The following is a 17,550-nucleotide window of genomic DNA, read 5'->3' on the forward strand; positions in this document are numbered from 1 at the left end:
ACTATTATCTGAGATAATGAGGAGGAGGAGGAGGAAGAATGCACCCAGATAGAATTCCCATTTAAAATACTGTATTTTTATTTATTTGACTGCACAACATTGTAATTACTGTGACTTGAAAAGAAAACCTACATAATAGAATAATTAAATTTACAAGTTTAAATTCAATTGTTTTACATTCATTTGTATGTAATCTAAAATTTTTTAAACAACAACAACTGATTAATCATGATTGATTGTATCTCCAGTTAGTCAAATCCTGGTGAATGATGCTTCTACAGCATATAATGGTAATATACTTTTGTATAAAGGAGAAATCCAACAATAATATAACTAAAATGATTTTAATTATATTTGAAGCATTTTTTACACTTATAATTATATGTAGTTATTCTGAAACATTGATCTTTTTAACATCTCTGTTCCTCCCATTATTTCAGAATAAGAAGGTAAGTTATAAGTAAAACAACCATCATTTCATATATCTAGAATTAACTCTAATGTGTAAAAACTCAAATAATAGGATATAAAATAAATTATTTTAAATTAATCTCTAGCATTTACCTGATAGAATTTTCTTGCAAATCACCTATAACAACACTAAAATAGATTTGAAGTTTATGATATCATTAATAATGATGCAAACATATTAACTTAATAAAAATTGTAATTGTTTATATTTTAAAAGTAGTTATTGATGATAAAATTTTTATTATGATATAACTAAAAGTAATTAAAAAAACAAATATTCAGTGTAAAATTTTAATTAGAGTAATTAAATTATTTCAAATTGTTGATTATAAAGAATTAAAATCTTTGGATAATTTCTTAATTAATTTACACTGCAAAGTTTCGATGAGATTTTTTATGCCTTTTTAAGTGAATTTATTCTGTTTTTATTATTTAAAAATTTTAAATATTCAATTAAATTAAATTAATATGTACAAAACCAATCTATTATGTGTGCAGTGAAAAGATTTAAGAATTATATAACTTAATAAACTGTACATTTTATTAATATACACTCAAACCTGTTTTTGTGTGGTCTTTTTTTGTGTGATTTTTTATACGTGCAATGTGTTTTGTGCAATTATTTTTGTGCAGTATACCAATTAGATTAAAATTCATATACTGCACACAAAAAATTACACAAAACAAATCGCACAAAAATAGACCGCACAAAAACAGGTTTGAGTGTATTACAGTTTTAAAGAAAAGAATAAAAATAATCTTCAAAATATTAAAATGAATTCTCAGCTTCTAATGGTTTCTTTGTACAAAATGTAAGGAGGGGAAAAAATAAAAATTTACTAACAAAATATAAATTGTTTGAATTTTTTTAATAAAACTGACATTAATTTAGAAGCTGTATCTATTTTGAATACTTTAATTTTCAGAACTTTCCTTGGTTATTTAAACAATTTTCTTTTTGTACCTTCAGTTTATTAAATTTTGCAAATTTCAACTTATTCAGAATTATCATTATCACACCCCTATTAGAATTTCCACTTTTTCATTGCAGAAAATGATTCATATTAATTGAGTTGACAGACCATCTGAGAAGATTTACAAATATGCTAAAATTTACATAAATTATGTGCATACTGGAATTACGTTGCATCTATTTCTAACTGCAGTAATAACAAATTTATTAATTTCTTCAAATATTTCCATTTTGGTAAGTAAATATTTTAAATGGCTCTATTAAAATGGTTTTTTTAATAACTAAAAAAAAATATTAGAAATCAAGTTTTGTAATTTAAAAATTCAAATTAAATAATATTGAGACTATTATAGCTAGAAACAATTTAACATTAAGTTGTTATTTTTTTAAACCTTGTATATGTATGCATGCTTTTTTTCTTAATAATTTACATACCTTTAAATGGATTTAATCAAACTTCGGTATTTGTTATTTTGAGAGAGAAAGAATTATGAACAAAAACTAGTACTAATCTTATTAACTCATAAATATATCTTTTGTAGTAAATGAGATACTAATTCCATTTTATCTCTCCTGAGACTCATTAACCATTTTCTGATCAAACACAGCTGCTCCACAATTATTAAAATGAATTTTCATATTATTTGCTTTAATGTAGAAAAGCTGTAATTTATGATAATATTTAAAATTTCATTACTACTGTATTATATGAATGTATTGTTTGTTTGGATAAATAAAATTAATGATTGTTGTTTGCTTTCATTAAACTGCTAGGAAATTCAAAAAGTTTTAGACACAAATATTATTTCAAAAATTAAAAACAGAAATTACGCATAATTTTAAATATATTTTTATTATTAGAAATGATTACCACTATTTCTAATTATTATTAGGAATTAATCAAATGAGTTTTACAAATAGAAATCTCATTTTCAAAAAATTTAATTAGAATTAAGTATTATAATGGAAAGACAAAACTGCTATTTTTAAATATAATAGTTTGAAAATTGATTAAATTTTAATTTGATTTCATCAAGATCAAAATATATTCTACTTTTTATGATAAAAAAATTTTTTTGTGTAAAATTTTAAACTTTAAATTTTATTCAATTTTTAAATAGTAAATCAATAAAAGAAAATTTTACCTCATTTAATTGTGCTACTATTTTGTTAAAGGCAGTGATCCATCGAATCTTTGCTCGAGACATTTGACCATCTGCTGTAACTAATTCTGGTATTGCTGGTTCTATTCTTATGGGTTCAATTTCTGGAACTGCTGAAGTCTCTAAAGAAGTTTCGTTGTTAGGCGATACCTTTGCTGCACTTGGCCTCATAATTTCAGTTTGTTGTTGTTGTTGTTCTTCTTCTTCTTCATCTTCTTCTATTATTTCCTCCTCTTTTTCCATACTATCCCATTCACTTTTTGAATCTTGTAATGGCTCTTCCTGACTTTCCCATTGATTTTCATAATAATCTTCATCTGTAGTCTTACTGTCTTCCTGTTCATAAAGTTCTCTTCTGTCATATGCATTTTTATCATTTACTTCTTCAATTATTTCATGTTTGTTTTGTGCTTCTTTCACAACTACATCTTTTTTATCAAACAGTTCATTTCTATTATGTATCTCTTTTCCATTCATCATCTCTTTTCTGTTATGTATTTCTTGTCTGTGGTCTTTTTCATTTGTATCACACAATTCATGTCTAACAGTTTTATCATTTCTTTCATGCATGTCGTGCCTGTGATCCTTATCATTAAATACTTCCTTCCTCTCTGATAATTCATGTTTGTGATCTTTCTCATTATATACATCTTTCTTATCATGTTGTTGCTTTGGTTTATAATCCCTTTCACTATATGCATCTTTTCTTTCATGAATGTCTTCTACAAAATCTTGTCTGTGTTCTTTGCCATTATAATTTTCTTTTCTATCATGGATTTCACGTCTATGGTCTTTATCATTGTAGACATCTTTTCTATTATACATTTCAGGCCTATGTTCATTATCAATTCTCACTTCTTTTCTTTCATGCATTTCTTGTACATGATCTTTATCACTAATTAAAGCATCTTTTCTATCGTAGACTTCATGTCTTTGCTCTTTATTTCCATGAACAAACTCATTTCTATTGTGCATTTCTGGTCTTTGAACTTTTTCATTAAACATCTCTTTTTTCTCATGCCTAAGATCCTTTTCATTATGTAATGTCTCTTTCTTTTCATACGTTTCAAATCTATGCTCTTTATTAGTATGAGCATCTTTTCTACTAATTACTTCAGGTCTATGTTCCTTATCATTGTATAATACTTCCTTTTTGTTGTAAGTTTCATGTATTTGATTCTTCTCATTATAATGAATTTCCTTTTTATCGTATATTTCAGGCCTATGATCTTGATCAGTATATAATGCTTCTTTCCTTTCATAAGTTTCATGTCTATGATCTTTCTCATTTTTATAGACATCTTTCCTCTCATAACCGTCATGCCTATGCTCTTTATCATTGTATATAGGTTCCTTTCGCTCATAAGCATTTTGTCTATGATCTTTCTCATTGTATATTACTTCTTTTCTTTCATAATTATCAAGTCTGTGCTCTTTTTCATTATGTATGACTTCTTTTCTTTCAAAAGCATCATGCCTGTGATCTTTCTCATTATATGGAACACCTTTTCTCTCAAAAGCATTGTGCCTATGGTCTTTTTCATTATATAATACTTCCTTTCTTTCAAAAGTATTGTGCCTATGATCTCTCTCATTATATAACACTTCTTTCCTTTCAAATGTATCATGCCTATGATCTTTTTCATTGCGTGGGATTTCTTTTCTATCAAATGCTGGCTGTCTATGATCTTTATTCCGATCATGTACTTCACGTCTTACAGGAGGAATTTGGGGCAATGTTTTTCTGGGAAATCCTTCATTTTGAACAATTTCTGGTTTTCTTCCAAATGCATCATTTCTTATAGCCATATCTTTTCGCACATTCTTTTCCATCATTTCATTTCTATTATGTGCCGTTTTATTAGGATATGGATGCTCATACATTTCATTTCTTCCATAAGAATCTTTTGGAATATTTTCTTTGCTAACGGGATGGTTTCTATATGGTTCTTTTAAAACAACTTTATTATGTACATTTGGATTATACATAGCTTTTTGTTCATGTGGAGGAATTTTTTGCTCATAAATTTGCTTTGGTTCTGTTTTCCCTTCCCAGACTTTATTTTCATGTACAATTGTTTCTTCATGACTGTCTCCATAACTTTCGTAACTTTCCTGTCTATAAACATCAACACTATCTTGATAATTATATGAATCTCTATTGTAATTATTTGCAGTTCGATCTTCCACAGGCCCATCATCAAAACCCAGTTGCCTGTCTAAACTACGCCTACGTTTTGTCCAACGATCAGATTCTTTCATTTTCGCTCTACGTAATGCTTCTTCAGGATCTTCTTCTTCGTCTTCTTCCCAAAATTGTGCATTTGATCCCATATTTCTCTCATTAACTGGATAGCTTGTGTGATTTTCATATTCTTCAGTACTCTGTTGACTCATGGTACTTCTCCCATAACTGTATCCACTAAAATATAAAATAAAAATTTTTAATTTTGTTATTAAGAATTTCTTTAATTTATACGAAAATAAATTTATTTTTTCACCAAGTAAATAATGTGTTTCTGAAAATTTTGAACACATATATAAGAAGAAAAAATAGATTAGAATAAGTAATTATTAGATTAAATAACACAGACTCAATAATAATCTACAAATAAAAAAAAATACAAAAATCTTTACATAAAATAAATTATTTTCTTATTTATTTATAAAATATTGTCCAGTTGCATCCTTTAACTAACAGTTAACACAAAATCACTATATGAAAGCAATTAATTTAATTCATTAATTACACATCAGTTCATTTTAATTAACATGACAATAAGATGTATTGTGATTACTTCAATAACAAGTTTTAATCTGAATACATATTATTAAAAAGAAAATTATAATTAATTAGCAAACTGTAAAAATAAAATATATTCATATCAAGGATTTGTTTTTTTTAAATATTGAAAACTTTTAAGTGAAAAAATTAAATATAATAAGAATATAATTTATTATAGATTTCAAACAATACTAATAATAATTTCAATGTAAATTTTTTATGATAAGTATCTTATTTGAATAGAAATTAAATATTACTTTAAATTGAATGGTGTTATGTGAATTTAAATAAATGATATTATTGTCTTTAAACTTTTAACAATGTAACAGTTATCATTTAAACAAAAATTTCTTTGAAACAGAGAAAACTTATTACATAATAATTTAAATGAAATTAATAATTAATTTAACATCGATAAATGTAAGAAATTCCACAATGTTAAAGAACATAAATAAAAATAATTATATAATACATTGTAAAAATTTTAAGAAAAAGTTAATATTTTAAAATAATTATTTCTTAATTATAGAATATTCAAAATATTTTTGTAAAAGTTAATTACCTGTCATTGTGCATTATGACACGGTCATTCGGTCGGCTATTGTAATACAGCGGGTCTGATTCGACATCATTGTACCTCCGATTTGAATTTGAATGTCCGTAAGTCATGTTGACGTCTTCATTCCTAACATACATATTATTTCTATAAGAGCTATTTTGATCATATGGACTGACGTTTTCTGGTTCGGGAGGAGCATATTCCGACGCCCTTCTTGCTAATACTGCGGGACCACCAAATTGAGAAGCAGAACTATTAGGATGGTGGGCAGAGGCACTTGGGTGTTGGCCAGTGGGATAACTAACGTCACTGGTGTAGTCGCTGTCTTCTGAAACTCCAGCTAAAACAGGAGCTATAGATGTAAATTTTTGTCTTAAAATGTATATTCAATTATAATTTTATGTAACTTAACTGTTCTATAATCACAGACAAAATTTCATAAATTATAATTTATGTTTTTCTTTTAATTTTCAAATATTGTCCAAATAAATGGCAATAAGCATTCAATATTAAAAAGTTTCTTATCTCAACATACAATTATTAGAATACCACAATTTGACATATTTATTACACAATAATTTAACTATAATGTTTCTCTATAAAAATATTGTTACTTTCAAATTTCCTGGTATTTAAGAACTGATTTTTTTCAATTCAAAAATGTTTAATCATTGATATATACACTGTTTCTTGTGATCCATTTAATGATGCTTTTATGAATATAATGAAAGTATTTTTCACTTTTACACTAAATAGTTTAAACAAGTTTTGGAGAGTTACTAAATAGTTTAATTTGACCATTTAAAATTATCAGCGTATTCAGCATACAAAGTTAATTTCAGATTATTGATATTTTAGACCTGATCTTATAATCTAGAAATCAAATTGATGCTTAATAAATTTCTCAAAAATATTTAACACACTTTTCTGGAAATAAATTTAAACAAAATTTTTCTAAAAGTTGACTCATGTATCTAAGTTTAACTTAGCTGACTGAAAATTGTAAGATCAAAATTATAAAACTACTGTAATAGTTTGAGATTGCTTAGGATGAGAAAATCAATTTTCTTGAAAATGCTCATAGATTAAAATAAATTGGCTCCTTGATTTAAAGTTTGCTGTGTTTTACTAGATATAGATTTAAATGACTATAAAAACATATGAAAAATATAATTTCAATATATTCATAAATTTTACTAAAATAGAAGTATTAATTATTAACTCTTATGGTAAAATAAAAACAAACAGCTTTTTAGTAAATGATTATAAATTTTAAGCAAATATATAACAGACAGAGCTCTCAACCATTCGCTTTTTGCAGGGACAGTTGGCTTTTTGAGGATGCTGTCTGCATGTCCACTGTGTTTGTCCACTTTTTTCATCAATGATTCCAATTATCAATTATTTTTCCTTTTATACTTTGTTTTAATAATAAAATTTCTTTAAGAAACACTATATCAGTCTGTAATTCATAGAAATACTAAATGCTGTGAATTACAGACTGATCCCAATCTCCTGAAGAATACTAAAGCTGCTACTAGAAGTTACAATGACTACCATTATAAAAAGCCATATTTTTTAATCCAAAATGTATCTGGACTGTTTTATACCTATAAATATATTGTACGTGCACACTTTATTCTAATCAGAATAAAAAGTTATGCAACATTCTATACCAGTGATTCCTAGGCTGTTTTTCTACAATTCCATTTGAACATTAACAAATTTTCTTGATTCAACATTAAATCTATACCTAAAAGAATTTATTTGATAAATTTTTTTTAATTTTATTTTTAATATTTTTCTCTAAAACATAAAAATAACACAAAAATAACAACCAAAAACTATAAAAATTTATCTTTGAAATTTTATTTTATTGTAATATTATAAGTTTGAAGATTTATCATTTTGAACTGTCTTAGGTTGGAAGGTTTTCTTCCGAAAATTATAATAGTTTTTCCAATGCACATTGGATGATTTGCTTCCAAATGTCTTTAAGACATTGAAATCTGCATAAGTTTTGCTACAAATTATACGAAATGATAGATGCTCACCATTAACTTCCTTATACAGAAATCCATATTTTAAAAATTCTGCATTATATTCTTTTTCTAGCAATTATTGTTTCTGGCTAATTTGTTTTTCATACATACAAATCCATTAATCTTTTTTTCTTGCTGCTGCTGTTTGTCTATCTTTTTCAATTGAACGTTGTCTATATATATATATTTTATATATATATATATATATATATATATATATATTTTTTTTTTTTTTTTTTTTGACTGTCAAAGAAAGACAAAGGAAAAATACACACAATATATTCACTTTTGAAGATTTTTCATGATTATTATTCCTCTTCTCAGTGTTTATGCAACCACATAAGAATTAGTGATCACTTGGGGTCTCTACCCTATAATGGGAAATTGCTGTTCTACTCTACTGTTTTAGTATAATGAGTGCAAAATTATAAAAAGTACAAAATAAATATAAGATTATCTTATAACATTCAACAATTTATTTTACCATTTCTATACATCTTGCACTAGAGATTTCCATTAAATTGTCAAAACAATTACATTTGGATTAAAATTTTGGCTATCGGCATATTTTGATTATAATGACAGTTTTTATAAAAGACAAGTTGAGAACTCCGTTGAGATAAGTAGATAAGTACAGTAGAGTCCCGTACAACGCGCAAATAAAGCAAGCAACAACCCCTGAATTTTGTCGATCAGAGATATACTTTTTTTTTAAACTTATAGGCCAAGGTTTAAACTTTCATAAATCGTGTGATAATGCAGGTTTCAATAACACAATTTCCCATAATTAATAACGAATCCCCCGTGTTGTACGGGACTCTACTGTACATGACATATATGAAATACATATGAGAGATCATATGTGTCAAATAACTTTGTTTACATTGGCAAGATTATTATTTAAATTACTTTTAAACTTCCAATCCATTTTCAACAATCAAATGAAAAAAAATTATAAAACTTTTATGAAAAAATTCTTTATAATTTCCTACAATAATCACAAAATATCTCAGTATATTATAAAAAGTGAATGTTATTACATTTTTAATTATTTATACAGAAATGATCTCTCTAAAACGTTGATTATTTCACAAATTTTCATTCACATTTTGTGCTAGATTTCAACTAGATCATTACATGAACAATTACATACGAAAATTCATTTATATTCTAGTTAAAACCTCAATGTTATGTAAATGATTCTCTATCCATTAGCAAACAGAATGGAAATTTAAAATTGAATCTGATATGTTTTTATAAAATTTGTTAGGTAATTATAAATTCAAACTTTTGAGAAATATAATTATTAATATCATTAATAAACATAAGAGTGCTGTATTACATGTTGCCAGAACTTTTTTTTGTGTGAACACATTTATGAAACAGGAAAAATTCTTAGATTTAAATGTTAATATGTAACATTTAAATTTTAAACTTATTTAAATTTGAAATTTAAAAATTCAGTATTCTTGAAAATTATCTAGTTTATCAACCATAGATACATTAATATGTGACTATGTAATAAATTTTCTTCTTTAATTTCTAACTTTGTAACTTTGTAATTACATTAAATTCATTTTATAATAAATTTTATTGCATTTTTCTTTTTAAACTTAACTTCAAAAACTATATGGTTCATTTACATAAAAAAATTTTATTTGTAGTTTATTTTATTACTAGAAAATTTGTTCTTTCCAATTATTCAATATTGTGATTCACAAATTATCAACAATACTTTGGCGAAATACCAATATTAAATTTGAAAATAACAGTATTGAATGATCCTGGGAATAAAAAGTGTATTTTTAATGTAACATTTAATAAAATAAATTTATTTCATTAACAAATTTTTAGTAACTTTCAGTTTGTAATATTATATGTAGTGTTACATTATCTTAGTCAAGAACACAAGGAAGGAATCCTCACTATCTGCTAAGATAATTATTTTTATTACATATTCAGTGAAACTAAATGCAGAACAAATTAATTCAGTTTCAAATCTGGTTTGTAGAGTCTGATAATTAAAGAACAATACAAGTAATTGATGTACAAACAAATAGAGAAATATATAAATGTATTTTTAAATTACTTACTAAATATTACCTCAGGATTACAGAAGTGCAATTAAATGATATATAACAGGGGTGGCCAACTTTTGTGCACATAAGATCTACTTTTTATCATAAAAATGTGTTGCAATCGACTTGTTGTCATAGGCATAGTCTAAGTGGGGAAGGGGAAGTGCAAAATACATACTATGTTTATACACTGTTTCAGTACGAAGTGCACTCACTGCTTATGAGTCGAGTCATAACTGCATGCATACAGTTGCGTTCGGTTACAAATATAATACATTAAGTCAAGACATCGCTAGCGATCGACCGAAATTGGCTTGGCGATCGACCGGTCGATCGCGATCGACTTGTTGGCCACCCCTGATATATAACATTGATTTTGGTAATCTTTCCTAATTAATTAAAAATCTGGGTTTTGTTGTTAAACACTCAGACGTCTTGCTACCATAAATTGAATGCTATTACTTGTTTGGAAGCATGTAATAATCTGACAAAGGTCTCTGAAAGTGACTGAAAACATTAATTTTTTTCCAATAAATGTACTTGCTGAACCAGTATAGTAGGTGTCTTTGAATGTTTATATTATTTTCAAGATTTTGCCGTGTATTATTTTGTTATGCTTATACTTTCTTGAAATTTGTGATTAAGAACCAACATAAAAATTTATATTATTTAATCTAAAAGTCATTTTCCTATTTTGTTTTCAAATTTATGTTAATAAAAATACATATATAATATTTTCTATATTTCTTTTAATTCTAAAAGTATATATGTGTTCAATAAACCATAATAATGTACACAGTATATGTATTTTGGGTATAAAATTTCACAACAGTTAATTTCTGTTGTATGTTACAAATATGAACGAATAAACTCTTCAAAACCTCAAATTTTATTTAACAAAATAAGCTAAAATAAGTCGATTAAGTTGTAATTGGAGGATTAAATACAAAATGCAAAACATTCCTATCATATTGAACAGTTTTTAACACAAAGTACTTAACAGTACTACTTTAAATTGAACTTTACAGAGGAAAAACATGCAAATTCTTTCATAGTTTAAGATCATTTACTATGAAAGAATTTGCATGTTTTTATATATATCTGGAATTTAGTTTCATTTATTTTTAAATAAATAAAACTAAATTCCAGATATACATACATTTCTTTCTATGTATATCAGTCATTAGAAAAACTTTGTACATAGAAAAACTTTTCTATGTACAAAGTCATTACCATAAACAACATGATTATTCTTTTTTATTTTATAGTTCATAATGATAAAAAAAATTTTGTAAATTAACATAATTGTTCTAAAAATAACATTATATTATGTTAATACAGAATCATTTAATGTAAGATTATAAGAACATAGCTTTCACTTAAAAAACTAAGTTCATTTATTTATTAGATATAATCTAACAAATATAATCAAAGCAACAAAAACAAAAGCAAATCAAAGTTTAGTTTTTTATCAGGGTATTAAGCAATATGAATTCAAACAAAGAAGGAAAGCCATAATTTTTTTCATTTAAATTAATATGTTTTGTGTTTATCTAAGCTAATCTTTCTTGTAATAAGACCAATGTATATTTTTTTTATTACAGGTCTGCATCCTCCTTTCAACTTTTAATCTGATAACAAATTATCTCAAATAGAATGTATTTTTTCTCATTTTTCAACATATTACTAAAGAATAATCTCTTCTATAACATAAAAATTATTCTCATTCTTTAATATATGTCTCTTTTCTCATCATTATTTCATAGTTTGTTTTTATAAATATATTTTTAAAGACTAGCATTCAGTCAAGCTTATTCATTTATAATTTATAATTACATTATCATTTATAATTCATATATAAACTTTTAGGCATTTATTTCTTGCCTTTCTATCACAAATTGTTTTAGCTTCCTTAGGCTAAAAACTGATCAGATATGATTATGACTAATCATTTTGTGTTTGTGTATACAGCAATATACAGAGTCAGATTTATGCTAAGCTAGAAATTCCTAGAATGCCATCTTTTTCTGATGTAGCCTAAATGTAAATCCTTCTGATGCTAACTTGGAAATTAATTTAAAACTGATATATTTTACTAAACAGTATAGTTAACATAGATGATACATTTTGTTTTAATTAAAAATGACATCATGCATATTGGTATGTGTTTACATTATTATAAGTAATCAAAGCTATCTGATGTAATTTGATCAATTAATAGAAACAATGATATAAGTAATGTAAATGACAATAATAATTATAAATACTGCAATATTTGGAATTTTATACTTTTTTGTGAAATTTCTGTACTATGTCCACCAATTTTGCTGCTTCTCAAAATCTGCTGCTCTAGGCCCGAGTCTACTATGCCTATTTAGAATGTGCTTAATTATGACCGATTAATTTTTTAGATACAAAAATCTTAATATATTATCTGTTAAATCTTTCCAGTTGTTCATTAGTATGTATATCAAATGTATAAGCAAAGAACAAAGAAAATAAATTTATGGAGAAGTATCATTGATTCCAGTATATAAATTACTTATATTGTTGTTACAGAAACTAATTTTTGTAAGAATAACATAATTCAAGTGATAATAGAAAAATTTAAACTGATGTTTCATGGAATATGTCAAAGTGTAGACCACAGACTAAAAGATAATTAATTACAGTACATATGAACATAAAATAACTTCAATTTCAATAATTTCTAGTAAAAATAAACAATGATTTTATATATTCTTTATTCCTTTTTAAATCACAGAGTATAAATCATTCTGTAGTTTATATAATTTATAAATAAATCTATCAATTCAAAATTATCAATTATCTATTTTCCAACTTCCATTTAACAATTTTAAAAAGCTAATGAAAAAAAGGATGATGTAAAAAGTTAGGTAACTAACTTAATTCTAAAATAATTGAGTAATGTTCTCCCCAAAAAAAAAAAAAAATGACAGAGGGCACATATCTTGGTGTCCCTGAATCTGTCTTGGTTAAAACCAATATTATCAAAATCCTGGATATGTCACTAGAATTTATATATAAAGTAAAGGAAGGAAAAGACCACAGACAAATATATATATTAAAAGAATTATATATTGTATTGAAATATACACTGTAATTTATGTTGAAACATATACATTTTAATGTGAATAGTCCATACTAATTTACAAATTTTTCATGTTTCTAAAAAATAATAAATTAAAAAAAAAACAAACACTGATTTCTGTTTGTTTTTGGCTAGAACATTTGATGACAAACAAATCTAGTTTGGATAAAATGGAATTTAAATTAGTGCAGGTTTAGATTAGCAAGAGAGTATAGCATTGTTAAAATTGCTATCATTACAAAACATTCATATTTTCTGACACTGGTGATTTCACAATAATCTCAAAAAGATTACTTGCTATTAGAAACTAACCAGAATTCTTTCTTCTTCAATGAAACTTTCTGTACAGTGAAAAACCTGAATTTTAAATTATTAATTACAAATATTCAATTTACAGTTTCAATTTTAAATTCAATAAAAAAATTTTAAATCTATTACATCATATATTCAAATTTTTCAAATTTAAAAAATAATTATTAATTTGTAAAAAGAAAAAATGTTCATGCTTTGTTCAAAAGTAAAAGAAAAAGTAACGAAACAATTTTTAATGTATAGTTTTGGACTTTATGATTACTTCAGCTAAACTGAAATTGTAACATGCACAATTTTGCTTTGATAGTTTCAGAAAACATGTTCCTGTCATCAAAAATATGTTTTTTTAAAACAATTCTTCTAACTTTTAATGAAAACATTTCAAATCATTTTCTTAATGGAGAAGATGCCTGATAATAATCTAAACTTAACATAAGACTGTCAGTTGTTATATTTAAAAGCTAAAGCTACACATTGTAATTTATCACCTTTATATAACGATAGAATAATTGTACAGTTTCTGATGAAAGTTTTCTAGAAAACCAATAATAACCAATTTTGTAATAAAGTTATTTAATAATGAGCAATTATCATGACATCACCACAATGCTGGGATGCAATTTTTAAATTTATTTAATATACAATATATACTCTCTACCTCAAATTAGTAGTGGCTATCCCCTCTACATCATACTTTTCCTGTTAGCAATAGTCATACCAGTCATCTATGTAACTCCATTCACAAGAAAATTTTTGAATTGAATTCACGTGATTTCTGGTCTAGACCAGAAGTTCATATATAGTTAATCAGGGCCTCCTGCACCTAAGCTTTTCATATCTGGTCTTGAATTTATTATAAGAAGGCAAGACAATGGATGACAGTGGGAATTTATAGGTTACTATTTTTTGAAATTGCAGCCCAATAATACTTTAATATCAAATTTAATTAACATTTTTGTATAAATTTTAATTGTTGTTTTTCTGATTTTACAAATTTTAAATTATTATTAAACTACATGTTTAAAATTGACAATTTTGTTTTTAAAAAGATAAACAATATTGTTTAAACAAAATTGCTTATCTTTTGTTTAATAAAAGTTATTAAATAATGAAATTTAAAAATTAACTAGATATTGAAATATTAAACACACAAAAAATAATAGTTGTTTATTCTACATAAAACGTAAACAATTTTTATCCATTTCCAGCAAAAAGAATTTTTAAATGTTCAATTATCAATTTCATAAAATATTAAAATACTAATTACATTAATAAAATAAAATATCATTTTATTTTTTTTAATCTTATGTATTAAGCATCAACATATTTTTTGTTGGTTGAATTAATCCACTTTCAAAACAGCATTTAGTTATATATTAATGTCTTATCATTCAGTTAAAATATTAAACAGGCAAACAACTAAAAGAGTATTATTTAATTTACATAGCAATTCTAAATTTGTTAGAATTAATGCATACACTCAAACCTGTTTTTGTGCGGTCTATTTTTGTGCAATTTTTTATTTGTGCGATTTGTTTTGTGTGATTTTTTGTGTGCGGTATATGAATTTCAATCAAATTGGTATACTGCACAAAAATAATTGCACAAAACACATTGCACGTATAAAACATTGCACAAAAAAAGACCGCACAAAAACAGGTTTGAGTGTATGTTTAATACCAATGTTATAATAATGCATTGAACTTATTTCAATTTGTTGTTTGAAATGTTTTCTTTTGTCTTAATAACAGCAAAATTTCTGAACTTATACTTTTTGAAGTATTATCTTACCTTCTATTTTTTAGAAAATATGGAATAATAATTACATAACACAAAAATGGGGAAGCACCATACTGAAAATCAAAATTAAACAGACTACTTATTTAAAATATCAAAATATATTTCTTTAACTAGAAATGTTTTCAGCCATTACTTTTAACTTGCATATCAATATAGAAACGAAATATTAGAAAAGTATCATTTAGAATAAAGATTGATATTCCCTTTCTATATTGATATGCAAGTTAAAAGTAGAATGTATAATAATTAAATAAGAATTAATAATAACTTTTTATTAAATATAAATCAAATTTCAAAATTATATGCTTTAGTTGATAAAACTTAAAGATACTACTAAATAGAATTATGCTTATTTGATATAAGTACATCTTTAAATGTAGTAAAAATAAATTTATATGGTGATTTCTCAAAAGCACCCTTAAGATAAGTTAATTGACTCATTATCAGTAACAATCAGAAATACAAGATATAATTTTAAATCTAAGTATAATAATATATAATCCTCATTCTATTTTCTTGTTCAGGTTTGTTAATTTATCTCAAAATGACTTAATTTTAAAATTATATGACTTGATTGTCAATCAATCAAGTTAAACTTATATACTGTATATCAAATACAAAAATCTTCTATTTAATATTTTTCTTATTCTGTGAAAATTACATTATCTAATTAATTTATTGCCAAAAAATAATGTATTTTGTTACTTTATAAAAACTTTTGAAATTATAAAAAGAATCTAAGAATTAATGTAATCTGATATGTATATGTATTTATTCAAAAATAATTTAAATTTTATTAACAACTTTTAGATTTTATTATTACATTTTTATTTATACAATTTTAGACATTTTTTACATGGACATTCTTTCTTTTATTGCAGTTTACTCATACATAATTTTAATCTTAAAGTAATTAAGCATAAAATTACACTGGCAATAATTAATGAATTACAAACCAAAATTAGATTAAAATTAATAGTTTAAGAAAAAAAAGCTTATTTACTCAAATTATAATTTTCTTTTATTCTTGAAATAAATTTGATAATATTTTTAATTTTTTAAATCCTCCTCTAATATATCTAATTGTTTCATTTAATATATATATATATACAGTCAAACCTGTTTTTATGCGGGGGATAGGGACCGCATTAAAAAAAACGCATTAAAAAAAATCTCACGAAACTTCACGAATGGCTGTAAATAATAGTTTTCGCAACACAATTAAAAAAATAATTTTTTTATGCGGTCAACAGGGACCGCATAAAAAAAGTCTCACATAGAAAATAACTCAAAACCGTACGAAATAGAATTTATTGACAACAGATGTCAGCACTTGACTGCATCGTCTGGTCTATCGTCTGTTTTACATATTTTTGTCCAGGTGGTGTTTTGTTGACTTAAAAAGTAAATTATTTCATTTTTCGCATATTCATGCAATAATATTACTATAATAAGTGCATTTATGCTATAATAAGTTTATTTAGCTATAATAAGTCAACGTGAGACATGACGAATCGCACGAGACTAGTCGCCAACTATACCGCACAAATTAAAAATTCGCATTAAAAAAATCGCACAAATAAAAATCGCACATAAAAGGAGCGCATAAAAACAGGTTTGACTGTATATTTAATATGGAATTTTAAATATTTTAATAATTAAAATTCTTATTACAACTGTACACAGAGTTTATATATAACATTACATGCAATATTATATCAAATTTTAATTAGTTAATTAAATATATCTTACAATTTAAGATCACCATAAATCTCTAGGCTAGCTTTTGTCTACAATTTTTTAATTTGTTTTAATATATTTCTTGTAATCAGGAAGTATTATATTTTTCTCTAAAAAATTATTTTTAAAATTGAAAATTCTTTTATATTTTTGGCAAAACCATTTTTCAATTGTAATATATTTAAGAATAGAGAATTTTACATTTTTTGTGTTATAGAAATTAAATTAAAATTAATGATTATATTTAAACACGCACATTTATTAATGAATGTCTATCAATGTAGCACATCCTTAATTTATATCTTTATAAAAGAAAAATCTTCTATAAAAAAGTTAAACTCTATATATCTGAGCAAAATTGTACATGTTATTCTAAATTCCAATAAATTTAAAAGTAAAATTCAATATGTAAATAAAAAATAGCACTGTAAAAAGATGCATTCTAACATAAGAAAAACAATTTTTAGCAAATTAAATTAAACAACCTTGAAAAATTTGTAATATAATGCTATTTT

At 24.6% G+C, this 17,550-nt stretch overlaps 1 protein-coding gene across 3 annotated transcripts in view; it reads right to left on the reverse strand.

Annotated features, from left to right (window-relative positions):
* unc-13 overlaps window positions 1-17,550 on the reverse strand; it is a 347,436-nt gene that overhangs the window by 250,472 nt on the left and 79,414 nt on the right. For 2 of the 3 annotated variants that reach the window (XM_067268872.1, XM_067268873.1), the window contains exons 8-9: window positions 5,955-6,303; window positions 2,590-5,029 (exon numbers count right to left, since the gene is read on the reverse strand). In XM_067268872.1, coding sequence (XP_067124973.1) covers window positions 2,590-5,029; window positions 5,955-6,303 — 2,789 coding nt within the window. The remainder of the gene's footprint in view (window positions 1-2,589; window positions 5,030-5,954; window positions 6,304-17,550) is intronic. The other variant, XM_067268874.1, reaches the window with a different exon arrangement.

This window comes from Centruroides vittatus, unplaced genomic scaffold (assembly GCF_030686945.1).
Source record: "Centruroides vittatus isolate TY-2023 unplaced genomic scaffold, ASM3068694v2 contig_341, whole genome shotgun sequence".
In the NCBI taxonomy this organism is placed as follows: domain Eukaryota; kingdom Metazoa; phylum Arthropoda; class Arachnida; order Scorpiones; family Buthidae; genus Centruroides; species Centruroides vittatus.